At 38.0% G+C, this 19,019-nt stretch overlaps 1 protein-coding gene across 7 annotated transcripts in view; it reads right to left on the minus strand.

Annotated features, from left to right (window-relative positions):
* Window positions 1-19,019, minus strand: part of MPP7 (membrane palmitoylated protein 7) — a 236,338-nt gene that overhangs the window by 168,499 nt on the left and 48,820 nt on the right. For all 7 annotated transcript variants that reach the window (XM_025204421.1, XM_025204422.1, XM_006023781.3 and 4 more), the window contains one exon: window positions 10,766-10,932. In XM_025204421.1, coding sequence (XP_025060206.1) covers window positions 10,766-10,802 — 37 coding nt within the window. In that variant the 5' untranslated portion in view covers window positions 10,803-10,932. The remainder of the gene's footprint in view (window positions 1-10,765; window positions 10,933-19,019) is intronic.

Consider the following 19,019-nt stretch of genomic DNA (forward strand, 5'->3'; position numbering starts at 1 on the left):
TTGAACTCAAAGACATTTAGCTCATCCCTCTCCCTTCCAGAAAGTTTTGGGAAAGAACCCATCTTCTACACTGACATGCAGGTAAAATAACTGCTTTTTAAATACTGAGATACCTTAGTGGCAACAAAACCACATCTAGTCCAAGGAGACTTCTAGATACTAGTATGTTTATATCAAACATCATTCTAATTCCTGAACAAGGGAAAAAGCATTATTGCTGTTCTTTTACAAATCTAAGAATCGTACTATTTATGCTATGATTATCTTTGGATTTTTTTTCTTTTGTATGGCTATCAGACTGTCAGGCTTAAAGTACATGGATGAATTCTGTATCAGCTTTTCAGATTCTACAAAAATCTCACCAGAAAGCTACATTCACTTTAAAAAAAACAAAATAAAACAAAAAGTTTCAGGAGATGAAAGGCCAGGAGTTGCATAAATCTTCCCATTGAAATAAAACATATATTTTCTAAAACTAAGATTTAATTCAACTTAACACTTACTGAAAACATCTGTTCCTGAATTTTTTAGATTAGTTGTGAAAACAAGCAAAAGGGAAATGACTGCAGAATGAGGTCCATGGTTATCTGTCAAGTGGAACCAATGAAATAAATTCATGCATAGAATAAGATGAGCATAGAATCTCAACACAATCCTGATAAAAAAAGTCAAGAGAAGCAGCTTTACTGACTTTTTTTTTTTTTTTTTTTTTTTTATGGACTTACCTGATCCTTTTGTTGTTTCTCCTAAAACTAATTAATACAATCTAGCGCTAATTAATCATGGAAATACAATGCATCAAATGGCATTTTCATGTAAAAAAATTAAGCTAACTTTGCACAGCACTAAAATTTAAACCTCAGAAGTAGTGGAAAGAACTTAAATCAGAACCAAAAGGGCATATTTATTTTACAATTTTAGAAAATTGTTTCTTTTATGGTAATATATTCTATAGAAGACTGCTAGTTCCTAGGAGAAGAATAATGGCTAAGAAGTTGATGAAAGTGTTCCCGTAGTGAACCACTCACACTGCAGATTCCAGATGCTCAACATTCTTGACATCAGAATGGAAAAATTTACTGTTAGTCTAGAGAAATTTAATATCACCATTCTTGTCATATCCTTCATAGCTTCATTATTAGGACAAGTCTGTGGAAGCTATAAACCAGTGCTAAATGATAAAAAATATGGTCTCTGCGTTCCATCACTCTTACATACTACAAGAAAATACTAACTTTGTTAGGAATAATAAAAAATAAACAAATGGAGATGCATTTGCTTTCATATGTTAATTAATTTCTGAATTAGTATTTTGTATGGTAATGCCAGAGCTAAGACTAAAGCTTTTACTGTATCTAAGGGGTAATAAACACTAAAGAACATATATCTAAGCCCAGAACAACATTGTAAAATTTTATTGTATTAATAAAATGGGACACACCAACCTTTACATTTTCCACTTTGTCAAAGGTAAAATAATCAGCACTGTTCGCTGCCATTTATAACAAGCTTACATTTTTCACATTTAAAAGGGTACTTTACAGTTCTATAAAGAATCAGACATTTTAGTTGTACAGAATAGCAGCATTTGCAAGCAACAAAAATGCACTCATTTTGACATCATTTCTACTGTAAAATAAAATCCAAATCACTAACATTGACTATCTGAAAATAATTTTATTTATGAAGTTTAAAATGAGACATTAGTGCTTGCATACAAGTCGAACTACAAACACAATGGGCACAGCACAGGCATGCATTACAGCAGATGTGCTGCAGTGCTCCTTTAGGTCCTGACTGCAGATGTGTTTAATTTGATGCACTAATCGGTAGTCCCACTGAAGTATGTAGGACTATTGGCAGCCTTTAAACAGGTGTACAGCTCTTGCAGGATGAGGATTACAGTAATTAACTCCTTCCTACCTTCAGCAACATCTTTAAAAATAATACATATTTTAGAGAGTTATCAGAAAATGTGCCTGATTTTCACAGTAACGAATAGCCATAGCTAGTAGGGAAATCAGTGACAGCTGCAGGTAATAATCATTAGGGCTATGCGAAGCTTCGGTTCCTGATTTGATTTGGAGGAGATATGGCAGCCGAACCTCTGAATCCAAATCGAATCGGGAGACCAATAAAAAGGTACAAATAGATTCGAAGCCTCTGAATCGATTTGGAAAAGATTCAGAGATTCGGGCAGTTTCCGCTCACTGTCACAGGGAGCTGGACCCAGACTCCGTGCTGGTAAGTAGGAGGGCCGGAGGACGGGGGAGGGGACCATGGGGGGACCCCCACCAGGTCTCATCCCCTGCCTGCTCCCCCAGCCTCCCTGAGTGCTCCCCAATCCCTGCCTGCTCCCCCTGCCCTGTCAATGGCTGCCCTGCCCAGCCCCAGCATCCTGGCACTTAAAAAAGCCCCACAACTCACCAGCTGTCAGGGCCTCTGGAGGCTTGTGGCAGAGCCCCCCCACATGCACCGTGGGGTAGTGAGGGGCAGCAGAGATCACCCCTCCACCCGACATGAGCCAGCAAGTGCAGGGCTTTTTTTTTTTTTTTTTTTTTTAAAGTGCTGGGAGAGTGGGCAAGGGATGGGACCTGTTTGATTGGGAGATTCGGGACAATGATTTGAATCACCAAATTGAATCACTGTCCCCGGAATAGGCCAAATCCGAATCTGAAGTGAATACTAGCCGCTTCTCACAGGCCTAATAAGCATCTCTGGGGACAAGTAAAAGCAAAGCAAACAAACGAAAAATCCCACACCAGACTATTCAGTCTTAATTTCTTTTTAGAGATCATAATTCAAGTGTCAATATACATGGGTAGTATATTTTAAGCACAGTGTTAATTTTTTTTTTCACCCCAGAGATATTATAAATGATTGTCATACTGACTTCTAAGGATAAGACTGCAAACCTATTTAGAGTACTAACCAAGAGATGGTATTTTAACTTTAAATTTGTATCTATATTTCATTCTTCTGAATTACATCATTTGGAGAACCCATCTTAGAATAATGTTATGACAAAAAAATTGAAAGGGAGTAATCTAGGTCATTTAACTGCCTGATTTTTTAGTATTCTTTCTGGAAAATGGAAAAGTCTTTAATTTTGGAACTTGGCTACAGGAACTAAAGAATCTTCAGTTGTTTGAAACTGTTACTGGTCTTTTAGGATTTGCCTCAACATGTGTATTTCAGATTTAGCACATTACAGATTGTTACATTCCGAGTCAAATTTGATAGTTGCAAACGATTAGCATTCACATAGTGAAAGACAGAATGCTATACTGTTCACATGCTTACATTCACCTGATCACTGGTGCCTTTTTTACAAGTCTGAAGTCATTCGCATATACTTACTGCATACAATGTTAGTGGGCATAATATTCTGCAGATCAAATATGCTTTTACTAGTAATTTAAAATGTTTCCATCAAATCACTCACACTGTGGAAATCTGCAATAACAACAAGATAAGAATACTGATCTGAAGTGACCTATGACAAACAATCAGTGGATAGTAGAAAGCTCATGCCCTGATCTGTTTATTTTCCACAAACCCCAGTGGCTTTACTCCTTGCAAAGAAAGTTTGCATAGTTATGACAACCTCGAATGCCCTAGAAGAATTGACTGGCCACTTGTACAGACATCAGTTATGGTGAGTCATTTGCCAAGAATCTGCACCTACATCTTCAACACCAGAGGAGATAAAGGTATCTGGCATACAGTCAGAAAAGAACTTACTCCAGCATTAGGATGTCCAGGATACAATCACTGAGCATTCTCGCTGCATTAACTCTAAAGTCACAGATTGCAAGGGTAAGAGTAAGGGACTCAGTACTGGAGAGGAGTGGTATGGAATACCAAATGTGACTTTACAGCTGCAAAGGAGGGAAAACAATTTTCCATTAAGAGATTGAATGAAGCCTTCCAACAGTAGGAGCCAAAACTATTTATTACTGAATTGAGCCCAAAGCTGCTGGAAAACTTCATTTGATTACCATGAATTTCAAGCTTCATACTATGTTCTAGAGTAGATCATGCAGACAACTACTGATTTACTTTACAGTTACAGAGCAAAACATTTTTACTGTGAAGCTGGGTATACCCCTAGTGCACTACAGGTAAATGCTCCCACTGAACAAGTGTAGCATTCTGAATTAGAATTTAAGCCAGCAAAAATCACCAGGAGGAAGATGCCCAGCATTAAAAAGACATCAAGATGATGCACTGTCTCAAGGGTATGTTTAGATAAAATAAAACACTCATTGAAAAAGAGTGGCAACTATTTCACAGATTCATAGCATGCATATATATAATTTTCCATACTAAACAACTAGAAATTAGCAGGGACATTTTTAATTACCTTAAATCAGTACTAAATGTCATTTAGATTAACAGTTTTAGGACTAACAGTAAAATAGTCAGTCTTTGACCTGAACCACAGCACCCTTCCCCTGACAGTAAATGTACATGATATGCTCTGCCGGCTAATCTAGATTCTGGCACTGTTACACGTGTGTGCTACTACATAATTCTCTGCTCTAGTCAAAGGACATCTGGCACAAGTTGGAGCTGTCTACTGTTCATGCAATATTGGCTTTCATTCCAACAAGAATGACTATTTATTAAGGCTTTTGGTTTGAAAACAAGCTATATTGTGTTGTAGTCTCAAATTTACAGAATTTTAGAATACCTTGATCCTTATTTGAGAAAAATTAAAATGAACCCAGCTGCCAAATATGAGAAGTTAGGGGTATATTTGTGTGCAAGTAATAATAGTAATAGTTTTAAGGAATTTACCATTGGTAAATATAACTACACACATTTTTTAATTCCAGGGTTTTGCTTTGTTTTTTAAGGAAAGGATTAAACCTTTTAAAAGAAGGAAAGCTTGTGCCATGAAATTATTCTACTAACCACCATGAAAAGGTTACTAGCAATGTAACTAAAGTTGCATCAATTGAGTTTTGATTTTAAAAAATAAATCTGATTGCAGTTTGGATTCATTTGAATCTTAGTTTCATACATTTTCAATACTAATGCAAGCCTGCAAGACATTTAACGCCTCTAGATCCCAGCCCCATTTGGGTTGCTATGACTTTTGCTTCAACTGGCATAACAATTTTCATGCTGATATGACTATCCATATGAATTTTAGCATGGTATGAAAATTAAGCAGTGTTGCTGCAGCCCTAACCATGGTGCAACTAAAGGCAACAGTACTATATTACACTTGTTTTGAAACATCTTTACAACCTTCACATCTAAAAACACAGACAGTGCTCCTGTTATGTATGCCATCATAAATATAAAACACAAGTAATCGTGTCAAATTAGAACATATGGAATTCATTCCCCTTGTAAAACAAAATTTTAGTGGAACATGTGAACAGTCCACTTAGACCAGGACTCCACTACAACACTTGGGGCTGAGAGTCCTCTGGAAAACAACTACATCTGCTACAGCCCTTTTCTTCACCAGAATGGAATGGTTGGAGATGTTTCCTCTGACATCCCTAAACCAATAATGGTAGATGTCAGGGAGAATAATGGATAGGGGATAGATCACTCTAGATCTATCCAGTTCAATGATCTCTCTCTAGTATCTACTCCTGCCAGTGTCAGAGATGGGATACTGGAATAGATGGACCATTGGTCTGGCCAATGGCACATCTTACGTTATGTTCTTAGTCTCCCTCTGCTTTCAATAGCAGTGCACCCACAGCTCCCAGCAACAACTTTTGTATATATACCAGAAGATGGGGAGTTGCCTTACGTTTAGTTACTTCCTACTTGTACTGCATTAGCAGGACAGAACCTGCTGTTACCTCCTGGGACCTGCCATCTGCTTACTTGGGAAGTGCACATACCTCTCTCAGTATGGTGCCCTTTCACAGCTTTGCCACCCATTCAACTTCCTTTTCAATCCAGATGTTATTTAAAATTTGGCAATGAAAAGGTTATGTTAAAATGGGTACCAAATAAATTAAAATAAATGAAGTAGTGGAAGTGAAATCTATTTGCAAAAAAATTAAGGTGGATTAGCAGCTTCTAATGACCAGTGAACAAAGTCAGCTCCAAACTTTGTCAGCACTTGGAATTTTCTATTTGGGAACAGAGGCCACGTATAGCCAACAAACCTGGCAAAGCACTACAGTGAAATATTCAAGCAGTAAGCAGTGCAAGTATATCAACAGTGTTGCAGCCCTCATTTCTAAACATAGAACAAAATTCTGACTTCAGTTATTCTATTATAACTATACCACCCCGTTATCAGACATGTCACACTAGCTGTCTGGGGTCAGAATCTGTCCAATAAAGTTTGGATTTATTGTGGACAATACATCAGTCACAAAAGAACCAGCTTGATTTTCAGATCCCAGAATGAGTTTCTAAAGACAAGTTAGAAAAAAACATTTCTCTCTTGTAAATTTAGCACATCTGATATGGAGTTATTGTTATAAAAGGAATCTTCCAGCATAATTTGTATAGCATTTTTATAATAAAACCACATTCTGAGGCTTTAAAATGGAGTCATCTTGGTCCATTCCTGTAAATGACAAAATTAACATCAACTTCCATGGGGACAGGATTTCTGGCTCAAGTCTTTCTTAAGGTATCAAATGAGTAAGATTCACAGAAACTAGTTTTAAACATAGTTCATTGGATTAGGAGAGCAGGTTTATTTTCCACAACTTTAGCCTTTGTTGTCTAGCACATAAGCACATTCTGAATCTTTTGCAACAAAAAAACAACTTTCTTTTAAAGAGACTCTGGAAATAGCTAGGGGCCCTAGCTCAGGAAAGAATTTAAGATAGCTGCCTTGAGTCAGCATGGAATTCCAGGTTGTGAGGGAACAGTGGCACCACACTTTCAGAGTAATAGCACTAAGCAGGAAACAAAATGTAAAATCAGCATATAAGCCTTTATTAATTTAAGAAGTCTTTTAATGAAAAGTATCTTTAGATTCTTAAAAGACTACGTTATGCAATTAAAGTTATGCAAAGATATTTGGATAAGAGTTTAACTACAGATTTAAAAGAAAAATTTGCACAACCCAGCAATCAGAATTATAAAAGAAAAACTGATCACCAAGAATACATAGGACATTAGCTTTAAAAAGAACGCTTGTACAACCGTTCTCTTTAGTCTCTCCATCTTACTTAAAAGTGGTTTAACTTAAGAACAGTAACTTAATGCCATTGTGAAAGCTACAAGTAAGACTGAAAACAAGGAAAGACTGAGGACCCTGACAAACATTACATTTAAGATGCAATTAACAGGTTAATCATGCCCTAAATAGTATCCTGGCCACAAGTTTGAGTCAATTTAAGGCATGATTAATACAGTCAATGAGCCAAAGTTATTCCACATGTAATGTAGAACAATTTTGCAATTCGTGCATCACACCTTAAACTGAATATGTGGCTAGTTAGGGCCGGCCCATGACAGATCCTGCAACTCAAGTGAATGTCAAGATGCAGCATGGAGCAGCCCCAGGGCCCAGGACACAGCTGTCCCCTACCCAGTTGGGCTGGGCGCAGAACCAGTCCCAAGACTGTGGTTTATAGGTCATGATGTGTAGGGACTTTGGGATTGGGCTGTGGCAGCCAGTGTCCCCTTGTATGGGGATGAGTAATAAATGTATGAGTCCCCTTGTATGGGGATGAGTAATAAATATGCCCCACTTCTGAAGTTCTGACAAGCAGCTGATGGTTGGGCTAGGGCTAGTTCTGGCCCCAAATAACAATTAGATGATTGTCAGCATCTAGGTTTCAACTTGCCAATGCAAGGGGAAGGCAGTACACTGGCAGATAAGGTATAAATAGGGATCCAATCCAAAAATCATGCATCCTGCCACACAAATGGGGCATGAAAGGAGGTGCTATTGTTGGGACTGCAAATTAGATCCCATTGCACCTTAAACTGAGCATCTGTCAGCAGCCTGGGTAATGCAGGGAACTAATACAGAGGGCACCTTTCATCTCTAGGGCATCCTTACAAACCTAGATCAGATGGGTAGCGACTAAAATTAATCACCACCTGGTTGGTTTCTCACGGAAACAATTACAAAGACACTTTTAAAAAAAGGAAATCAGCAAGCATAACCTTTCTTCTTATTTTAGCATGGTATACAAATGTTTGCTAGGTGCCTCCCAAAACACATTCAAGAGACAGGATAACTGGCCAGCATTTCTGAGAAATAATAGCAGACAAACCATAAACAAAAAGGTTTTGTTGGGAAAGAAACTGAAGGAAGTATAGGTGGCATCACTAACAAAAAAAAGAATCAACTGAACAAGAGCTGGTGCAGTGCCTGGGCAGAGAGTAATCTCAGCTCACTAATTTCTTGTACAAGAGCCTTCCCTGCCACCACAGTAAATCTGGGTCTAGTGGCCTTTGCACTGGTTCACTAAAACAGCATGTTAACTCTGGGACATTCCAGATTAAACATTATCATGAGCTGGAGCAGCTTCAGTTAAACTGCATTATACTTCTCAACATGTCAGATTCATGTATTTTATACAGAAAAGGACAGGAGAGGCATAAAATGGTGTTCCCACCAGGTACTGGCACAAGTAATAGACTCCATGTTCTTCTTTAAACCAAAGAGTGGGAGTATTTGGAGAAAAACAGCACTGCTATTTGGATGAGAAACTAGACCAGAAAATAAGGGAAATCCTAGTTGTGATATAAGCATTCTGCACAGGTAAAAACTGTTTTTTACTCTGCAAATATTACTTGCCATCCCCTCCATGAGATGGGATGAAAAGGATCATCCCTTCCTCCAGAACTTCAGCCTTTGCTGGAGTAAAGAGTACCATTTACACCTTGCAGTACCTAAAACAGGATTTCTGGCCCATGGTCAAAATGTTATTTAAGCAATAAAAGGCAGATGGTGCCGTCATGGGTTATTAATATGTTTTGCGGGTTTGTGGGGATGGTTAAGCTTTGCCATTAATCACAATTATGGAAGATGTTTGGAACACCACATTATTTAACAGTACAATGCATGTGCTTAAAAAAGCAAGATGTTTTAAAATTAAGTTTTTAAATTTTTCACACTTTTTCAAATATTTATTTTGTTTATTCAGAAATTCATTGTCACTGAGCTTTATCATCTGTGGGCTCATTTTCTTGATTAAATAATATCATAAGCCATCCTGTGTGCATTAGGTACCATTATCCTACTGCCCATCTCTACTCATCATTGAACGTGCCAAATTTCAGGAAATGCCAACAGATGTTCTTTAAGTGGTTCTCTGAAGGAAAGGTTGACTGACATAAAAAAAATTATTTAAGCACAAACCCTCTGTGATAAGTCCTCCAGAATTCAAGGATAAAGATCAACAAGCATACTAGCTGGACTCAACTGTCATGAAAGAGGAATGCAGTACCTCTTGGGGAGAGACTAAAGGAAATAAATTCCTGAAAATACAGCACAAGGACTAAGAGTCAGAGTAAGGAATAAGAAGAAATATAAAAAACGTGAATCTAATTTTAGACAGAGAATTTTTTTTTGCTACCAAAGCTAGATTAATCTTTTACTCCTCTACACAAACCAGAAAGACTAATGAAGCAGAATTACATGTGTATTTTAGAACCTCCCTTAAAAATCTTCCTATCCCTTTCTAGATGCTCCCATTCCTTTTTGCGTACAAAACTATGTGATCAAGCAAAATGAGCACACACTCAATAACCAGGAATCCAAGTTCTAACCCACCTGGGGGAACTTTTTTACCATATGTCCTAAGGTAAAAGAGGATTATCTAACCTTGCTTATCCTACTGCTTTAGTTTTCTCTGCTCTAAAATGGGGCTAAACACCTTTTGCACAGGGATGCCATGCTTGTAACACCAGGATAGAAATTAAACCATTGCATACATCAATGGTTCTCAACCTTTTTAGATGCAAGGCACTCCTCATTAGGCTCAAGGCACCCCTCAGAAAAGGCCATGTCTTACCATTTACTCATTTCTTGACTACAGGAACATAATTTAATTGATCAAAGAATTAAAAAAAAAAAAAACACAAGAGTATACCAAAATATTTTTGACACTATGGATTCTTTGTTGAAATCTCTGGGTTTATCTTGTGAATCATCTGTGGATGCTTGTACACCTAATATTAAGAGGATCTTGTGGCACCCCAGGATGTTGCAGGACCCCAGCTGAGAATCAATGGCATACATTGTGTGTCCTAAAATTACCAAAAAGAAGAGTAATGCTTTTAAAAGCTATGGAAAACATGTATCTCTGCGTTGCCACTATCTATATCCAAAGGTGGGAATGAGGCCCTCCATGGAAGACAGTACAGAAGAGAACTTGAGAAAAGTCTTTTAAAAAAAAAAGGGAGGGGGAAAAAATACCCCAAAACAGTTTGAGTTCAGAAATAACATCACTCATATCTGTAATTCACAGAGGGGATAGTCTAGACTGTTGCAAACATTGGGGCATGTAAAATGATTTCATTCATGCACTTTTTTTTTTTTTTTTTTTAAGTTAACGTTGTAGAAGCCAAAGACTGAACACAAATTCTTGCAAACATTATATAATCTGTTTGGAGGGGGTGGGGGAGGTTAATCACTGATGTTTAGTATATTTATATTAACTACAGGGAGAAGAGGTTAAGTTTAAAAGTGCTAGTTTAGCCAACTGTTATGGCTGGAATTAATAAACTTATTGATAAATTCTGTAGATAAAGGTTGTAGACTTAACAAATAGACCTGGAGGAAACATGCAGTCCTCCAAGGTTTGCGTACCTGTGTCACTTCCAGATCCAGTTGATAAAGCTGGCATGATTTAGTCTACAGAATATCACACAGGAACGTTAGAATAGCACTCCACAGCCAGAAGGCAGCAGTTAATTTCAGCTGAACTGCTTGCAGCCAAGTTGTCTACAAAGATTTATGCAATCTCCAAGCTTCCCCTAGAAAGAACAGAAACAATTTTACAATAAAGAACTGTTAAACTGTAAATTACTGCAGCTTAACTATGTCAAAAAACTTCTTTAAAACTTGATCTAGTTAGTAGCTTGCAGTTCTTCCGAAACACTCTCAATACTGCCTAAGTCCAATCATTATTGCTAAACAAGCTTTTGATTTAATTTTAGGTTTTCAATTAAAAACAAGAGAGCACTGTGTTTATATTAGACTGTTAAGACTTTTTCCCAGGTGAAGCAAGTTTGTTTTCTTCAATCCAGTCTTCAATCCCATGCTGCTGTAAAAATCGTTTAACATTTCCCTTCTATAAATTACATGTTTTAACCCTAGAATGTCAAGTATTTTGGAAATAAAGGGCTATTTTCCCCAAACAGTGAATACTTTAAAATTGCTCGCTGTTCACCAGAACCACTGTTGTTAACTCTAATATCAATTTAAATAAGGCCTCCATTTAACTTCCAATTGCATTTTTTTTTTCAATTCATTTAGCAACTGATGTGCAATTCATGTTTAGTTTGGAATACAGATTAAAACTTCAAGATAAATTCTTAAATACAGACTTTGAGAACATGTTTTCAGCTGGCATAAATGAACATAGCTTTATCGACTTTGGTGGAAGCACAATTTCCACTAGCGGAGCATGTCTCCCTGTACCTTTCATACTAACAAGTTATACCGGTAATTTTTTAAATTACTACACAAGCAAGTTGCTACAATGGGTTTGGTTTTGTTCAGTTCCTTTGGAGAGAGAGGACACTGTTGAGAGGTCACAGAAATAAAAACCTAGATTTAAACACAAACTATCAAGTTGTAATACAAACCAGGGAAAAGGAATTCAGTTAGAAACCAGCAAAAAGGAATTTGGTTAAAACTACCAATGTTAACTTATACAGGGGTATGAAAACAGACAGACATCTGAAAGATGATATTTTTTCCTGATTCTGGAAAATAAAGCATGTCATCTAAGTAAGAAATCAGAATGATTTCAATTTGTCACAAGAATGGGTACTGACTGGGTGTTACTAATTAGAAGACTACTTTCTTGAAGTCCTCCTCACTTTAAAAGTGCATATTTTGGACATATTTGTACTTTGCAACATTCCTAGGTTATAAGCACAGGTTCCATACACAATATATACTGTTGCATCTTTTGTTCTCCACAAAAAAAAACAGGCTAAAATTACTATGATAGATTAAGGACTGTTAGAACTTAATAAGCTATAAATAAAAAAGTCACAGAGCTGCTAACCATACCTCAAATATAAACTTATTTTATATTCCTTAGCATTTAAAAAATGATACCTAAAGGAAAATTATATATGCTACATTTCAGACGTTACCTGATTAAAAAAAAAATTACATACAGCAGAAATCTATAGTCCCTGAAGAATTCATTTTGTTTTGTAAAAGATGACAGGTTTCACTCCACCAGCAAGAAACAACCCTTTTTGTAAATAGTTTTTTTTTTTTTGAGAATGAAGCAGTAAGGATTATATGTTTTACATAAGTTAGACAGCAAACTGAAGAAAATTTAGTTTCAAGAGCTTCAAGGAAACAGGAAAACAAGTTCTAAATGAACAAATTATCAGTTTCCAAAGGAATGTCTTGTATTAATGTTCAAAAGATCAAGGACAACTTCATTTTTCCCAAAACATAGAATTTGAATCAGAGAAGAAAAGGTTAGCAGTCAAGGGTGACAAAGGTTTCCTTATAATGTTGCAGTTACCAAACATCTTCATGCAAGTCAAGCCAGACTTCAGTTAGAAAAAAAAATCTGGAAGTCTAAGCCAAGGACACACTGTACATTTTTTTTTTGAAATAGACACAAATATTTGATTTCTAATTTATTTTTACATATATAGCTTTCCTAAAGGAACATATATGATCAAGAGTTGCTTATAATCCCACAATCAGCAAAAGTATCCTTATCTGAAGGACTGCAGAGTTTTTAATTTTCGCATGTGTATTAAGCTTGATAAAATGCAACAATTCTTGAATAGTCACATACCTCTTATTCACATGTGACTTAAAGCTTCTGTCCCATGTCAAAACTGAATGTTGACTATTACAAAGCATTTTCACTAACGAATACACTGCATTTTTACTAATTAGAACTGCTGGTTCTTCAAGAAAATCCAAGTAAACTTTAAAATCCTGTTGATCTGTATATATGCCATATATTAAAAAGCCTGGATATTATTCTTCTATTTTTTCACGGTAAATCATTCAATATTAAAAAAAAAAAAATCTAGACACCTTATTATTTAAGAAACTTATATATGGCATAAAGTTATTCCCTCTAGATCCTATATATATATTAATGAAAAATAAATGACCTGATGAAATCCTTACCAGTCAAATGCTTAATATTTTGTTGGAATGGAACAGGGATTTTTTTCCCCCTAAAGTTGCAAATTAAGCTACATTTTTGCAGTGATGATGTTATTTTCTTTGGCTCAAATTATTTAAAATGCTTTGGAAGTTTTTGTCAGAGTCCAGCTCTAGGTATTGCTGACTGCTGTATGGAATCGATTTGCTGCAACACAAAAATACCAGCTGTTACAGTATGTCCTGAGAGGGATTACCGAATATTCTTAAATTGAAGTTCAATCCATCTTTCCATAAAAATTAGAACCAAAAGCCAGGAACGTAACAGCAGTATCAAGTGCACCTGAGGCATTTACAATACCCAACAGGACTGTTACAACCAGCCTTTAAAAAGAGCTTATTTTTGAAATTTCATTATTCCAGTTGTACCTTGCTTCTATATATCACACTGTATCAGATTTTTCTGGCATCTACCATGTGGAAACAGTGAAATATGTGAAGTCCTGTCATATGTTGTTGAATTTCCACCAGGCCCTTAGTAACCTCACAGGCTCCTGTAGTACTTGTGACATCTAGTGGCTACACGGAGGGATACATGGATTTGCTTCAAGTATTTTATGACCAAAGAAAGCAACTACACTGTATTGTGTGTAAACAACATTTCCTTTCTCTTTATAAAAAGTGGTTGTTTAATGTTACATTACAAAGGTCTTAGGATGCAGTTTAAAAAGTTACTTTTTAAATACCATATTGCAGCAATATCATTATATATATATGTACAAACATTTAATGGAATCAAGTTAGCTATGCATTTCATTACAATCTCTAAATTTCTACAGGTTTCCAATTAAACCACATGACATTTCATAAAAACAAATTAGTCAACCTAGAAAAAAATCAAAAGATAGGATCCCTCCCCACACACAAACCTTTAAATGGAACTACTGTAACAAGCATATTCACCAATCTAGAGGCATCAACCAGCACTACCCCAAGTGCTCAAAAATGCAGGCCAACTAACTAAACTTTGTACCAAATTCTTTAATTATAAATAACCAGCCTCCAGGGAACAGCTTTCAAAGCTAAAGAATCAAGAATTTATGGTTCTCAGGAAGAAAAAGTAAACTCTCAAGTATATGCTTAAAGATGTTTAAGATTATGGGGGGAAAGGGGTAGATCCTGTTTGCAATCACCCCTATGTGCCATATAACATGCATCTAAGCCAGCATGTCTAAGCCAGAGATAGTAAAAAGGAAGAGTGAACAAGACTGGAAAATGCTTTGAGGGAAAGTCAGCTTTTTACAAGATCTAAGAAAGGGAGGCTTACTCAGAGGAGACCAATACCTTGTATGGTTTTTTAATGAAGAACCTGCCAATCCAAATCTCTCATTCTGAAATGGTCAGCCTTTCCACAATGACATTAGACAGGCAAGTCCCATTCATTAATAGATAGTGATGAGCCAATTTTTTCCCCTTTTGATTACCCCCATAAGCTGCTGAACATTTGATTTATGAAAGTTCTTTAAAGGGTTGAATAGGAGGAACAGACTTTCATCACATTTTTAAGATAGATGAAACACTTCTGGTCTGGTCTGAAATGAGAAATAGCTTCAAGCAAAGTCCGGGTGTGTCATAAAACAGGGGAAACTAAAAAAAACAGGTTGAGATACACAGGACTCCAACTTCACTTGTTTGCCTAAAAGATGCTACTACTCTGAGGAACATGACCTTGATTTCCAGAAAGTAGAAAGGCATGCCTGGAAATGGTATTTGAAACACCAGATAAAGATTTCATGTGGAGACAGGAAATTTGACAGGCATTCAGTTTTGTACTTGCTGTGGAACTTCATTTAACTGAAGTGTGCTGAATGACTAAGGACAGGTCTCCAAATCTATTCAGTACAGGAAATTGCCAAAAGAGATTTCCTAGACAGAGTCAGACTTTGGTGGTCAAAAACTGGATTAAAAGCAATACTTCCCTTAGTTTGTAGGTCTCGTCTTTTGGAAACTGTAAACTTAATGAGATCCACTTGCTTCACAACTTTTACTGACTATGTTTCTACCTCAATTCATAAAAGTTCCAGCCTGAACATCTGCATTCAACAGTTTGTTTTTCAATATTTTCCCCTTGATATCAATGCACTTGGTCCAAAGCAACTGTTGCTTGACCATGCCCATCTCACGTCCTTATGCTGAAACAACTCTGCTGCTGCAATCATCTCATCAACAGTGAAATTCTTCCCATTAATGTCTCCCTTCAACTTGGGAAACGGGTTGTTTGAGGGAATTAATCTTCTGTGGCGAACAGGGTGGATGGGAAAGAAGCTAGAATCACATTTGGTTGCTGTTGTAACTGGAACCTGGGATGTGTGGAGTGATCCATGGTCCTGGCATAGTGGCACTCCTTAGCTCAGTGTTTGAAAGCCCATAGTCTTGACTCCTCCCATGCACAGCAGTTCACTAGTATAGTACTCCGCCTTGATGAACTTGCCTGTCATCATGCCTACCTTTTTCCTACCCATTCCCCCGCAAAAAACCTTACTAATAGATGCTATCCTCTGGAGGTGGAACCTGTGCACTTGCAGTACTGTTTGGTCTCAGGATCAAAATGATGAACTCATGTCTCATCCCCAGTGAGAATCCTACTCAAGAATTTTTGTGAGTTTGTCTGAAACCACCACAGAGTTCTCTTGAAATGTCAGTCATGCTTTCTTTTGTCTAGTGATCAGCCTTCGGAGCAACCACATTATGGACAACTTTCCCATGCAGAAGTTTTCACTGAGTACAGCACTCACTGAGACCCTGCTGATGTCCATCTCACTGCACTGCCTAATTACTAATAGTCTGTCATTGTTGCCATCTTGAACAAAGCTGAAACAACTTGTTTGGAGTAGTGGCCGCTCTAGGGCATCATGACCTTAGCTCATTCTCGCGGTTGATTCTCCATCCCTTAAATTCAACCCATTTTTGTAACACTGTGGTATATGAAGGGGTATCATCCTCAAAGTGTTACCACCATATCCTCATGGATTTCTTTTGGGGCCAAGCCTCCCTTATGGAGACATATGATCACCATTCTGATTCCATTCTTTTCCATTTTTCAACTTTTCTGAGATGGACTCACTTCAACATATTCTCCTACAGGTTCTGCACAGATGAAAAATGTGTCTCTAACAACAGTGACAAAAGATCAATACTTTCATCTGTGAAACCTATTGGGCCTTAGCATATTTTTAAATAGATCAGGAAACTTCCTGAATGCCCTCAATGAGTACTAGGACACCAACAGACTCTATCTGATTCCACTTACAGATCTGTATTTGTTTCTGAAGGAAGACCAGTAGCTCCAAGAACCTGTAGATTTCCATTAGCCCTTGCTGATGATGCAAAACTTTCAACTGGAATTTCCACTGAATTAAAACCAGTGCATAGGTGACAGGAGACCTGAAAATTATTGCAATAGTAAGGTGAGATCTAACCTTCTGCCCCAAATGGATATGATGGAAAAGGAATATATACACATATCCAGGTCTAGTTGCTAGCAGCTTACAAAAGTAAGCAATTCCATAGTACATTCACTATTTTAAAAGTAGGTGAAACAAGGTTAAAAAAAATAAAATAAAAGGGACTTTCCCAAGCTCAAAGAGCAAATCGGTGGCAGAGCTGTAAATGGAACCCAGGTGCCTTGGCTGACATCCTGCTGCTCATGCTGCTAGATGCATTCTCTCCTACTGGGAGAAAACTAAAGACTTAAGTAAAACTTGGGGATGCCTGATCTGTGATTTTTTACTTTGTTCAAGTTACATCAATCCTCAGCTCCTGCCAGCAGAGTTACATGTCACCACATTTAGCTAAACTTTGAGAACAGTAGCTGAGAATTCAGTCAAGCTTAAGAGTCCATTTAATATTTTCAGTTACTCTTGCAACCTGGGGCATGCCTCAAAGATGAAGTTTTCCTTCTTGTGAAAAATCAGCCCTGCATTTTTCTTCTTGAAGCCCCTAAAGGCCATAAAAAAGAAACAGGTCCTTTATATTTCTACAAAATTCTAGCAGCAGGGGCAAAAACAGGAGATGATAAAGGCCAGAGGTATTTCTAAAGGAGAAATAAGACATGGGCAAAGAAAGTAGAAAATATCACAGATGGATGCTCATTAATATACAATAAGACAAGAATTTCTAAGGGCCTTGTTACTGATTACACTATGAGCCGCATAAATGCTGATGGGTGTTAGAGCTAGCTCAAGTTTGGAGCAGTCACAATTCAGGTTAGCAAGGGCCTAGAGGACTGAAAGGTAAGAATCTTCTCCCTTCCCATTCCAGGTTTCCCCCTGCCCCCTTGCACTCCCCTGTCTCTACCCCCCCCCCCCAACTCCCTGGACTCCACCTCCCACCCCTTGGGATTTCCACTCTATCCTCTCACCCCTGGGATTTCTCCCCAACCCCACCTACTTACTTGTGGTGGTCTGCACTACTTGTCAAGGGGAAGCAGTCAAAGAAGAGTTAACCTGCCTGCCTGGCTTTCACCGCTGCCAGCAGGCTGGAGGTGGGGAGGTGCAGGGGCAAAGGCAGTGAGCAGGGATCTGGGGTGCTAGGCAGGGGGGACAGTGGGCCTGATTCTGGGCCAGTGAAAGAGGGGGTAAGGATGGGGCGTTTACACTAATGTGTAGCCCAGAGTTCCCCCATACAGTGTAACACAGCTGGGTAACACGGATCAGAGATAATCCTGTCCTGGACGGGCATAATTTGGAGCTGCCTAACCAGTGCTTAAAACCAGTTTCAGGTGTTAATGTGCAGATAATTCAGGTGTTAACAGCTCTAGAAGCTGCCCAAAATTACCATGTAACAAGGCCCTAAGAAAACTTATTTAGCTACATTACCACTAAAAACTCCTTCTCATGAGAAGTCTCTTTGCTGTACACAAGTAGAGCTTTACTCAGAGCAATGACAGAAGTTAAAGGGCTGTCACTGAACCAAGCATCAAACTAATGTAATTTTCAACTCCCACAATCCTCATTTAGACACAGTAGAAGAGTTAGATCAGGACTATCACATTCATAACATATCCAGGCCCTTTAATGACATGTGCTTTTTTATCCTATTTTTCCCTTATCCCACTCTGGCTTTCCTATCTTCTTCCATGATATAGATCTGCAAGGAGCATAGCCATTATTCACCAAGCCATCAGCTTTTCACTAAATTCCTTTCCAAATATTTGTTTCTGTAGTACTTGCTATAAGTAGTGAGACAAATCTAGTAAACAATAAGGAGGCAGATAGTTGCTGACCAGCCCCTTGAAATCGCTCTAAGGTCATGTCCAAACAGAATAGCATGACTATAGACCCTTCCAATCATGCAACAAATTAACTCTCATTATATGACTGTTCAAATGAGGGCCACTCCTAAGCAGATTGACTCAATTCATTTCTATCTGCTCTGGCTGCAGCACAGAGCTGCAGCTGCTGTCTGGATGGGAGGGGAAGAAGGTCCATTCTGGGGTTCTCACCCCCACTGGCATTGGGGGGGGGGGGGGGGGGGGGGGGGCTGGTGGATTGTAGCCCTTCACCTGGGAGGAAAGCCTCCAATCTACCTGCCTCCTATCTATACCTCCCCACTCCAGTAGAGCTAAGAAAACCCCAGAAGACCTCCCTCCCCTGTCTTCTCCCCACTCCCATCCTGAGACATCAACAGAGCTCAGGGGTGAGGGGGGAAGAGAGGCTTTGAACAAGGGAAAGATGCAGCCTCTTTC

Source organism: Alligator sinensis, unplaced genomic scaffold (assembly GCF_000455745.1).
Source record: "Alligator sinensis unplaced genomic scaffold, ASM45574v1 scaffold309_1, whole genome shotgun sequence".
Taxonomy (NCBI): domain Eukaryota; kingdom Metazoa; phylum Chordata; order Crocodylia; family Alligatoridae; genus Alligator; species Alligator sinensis.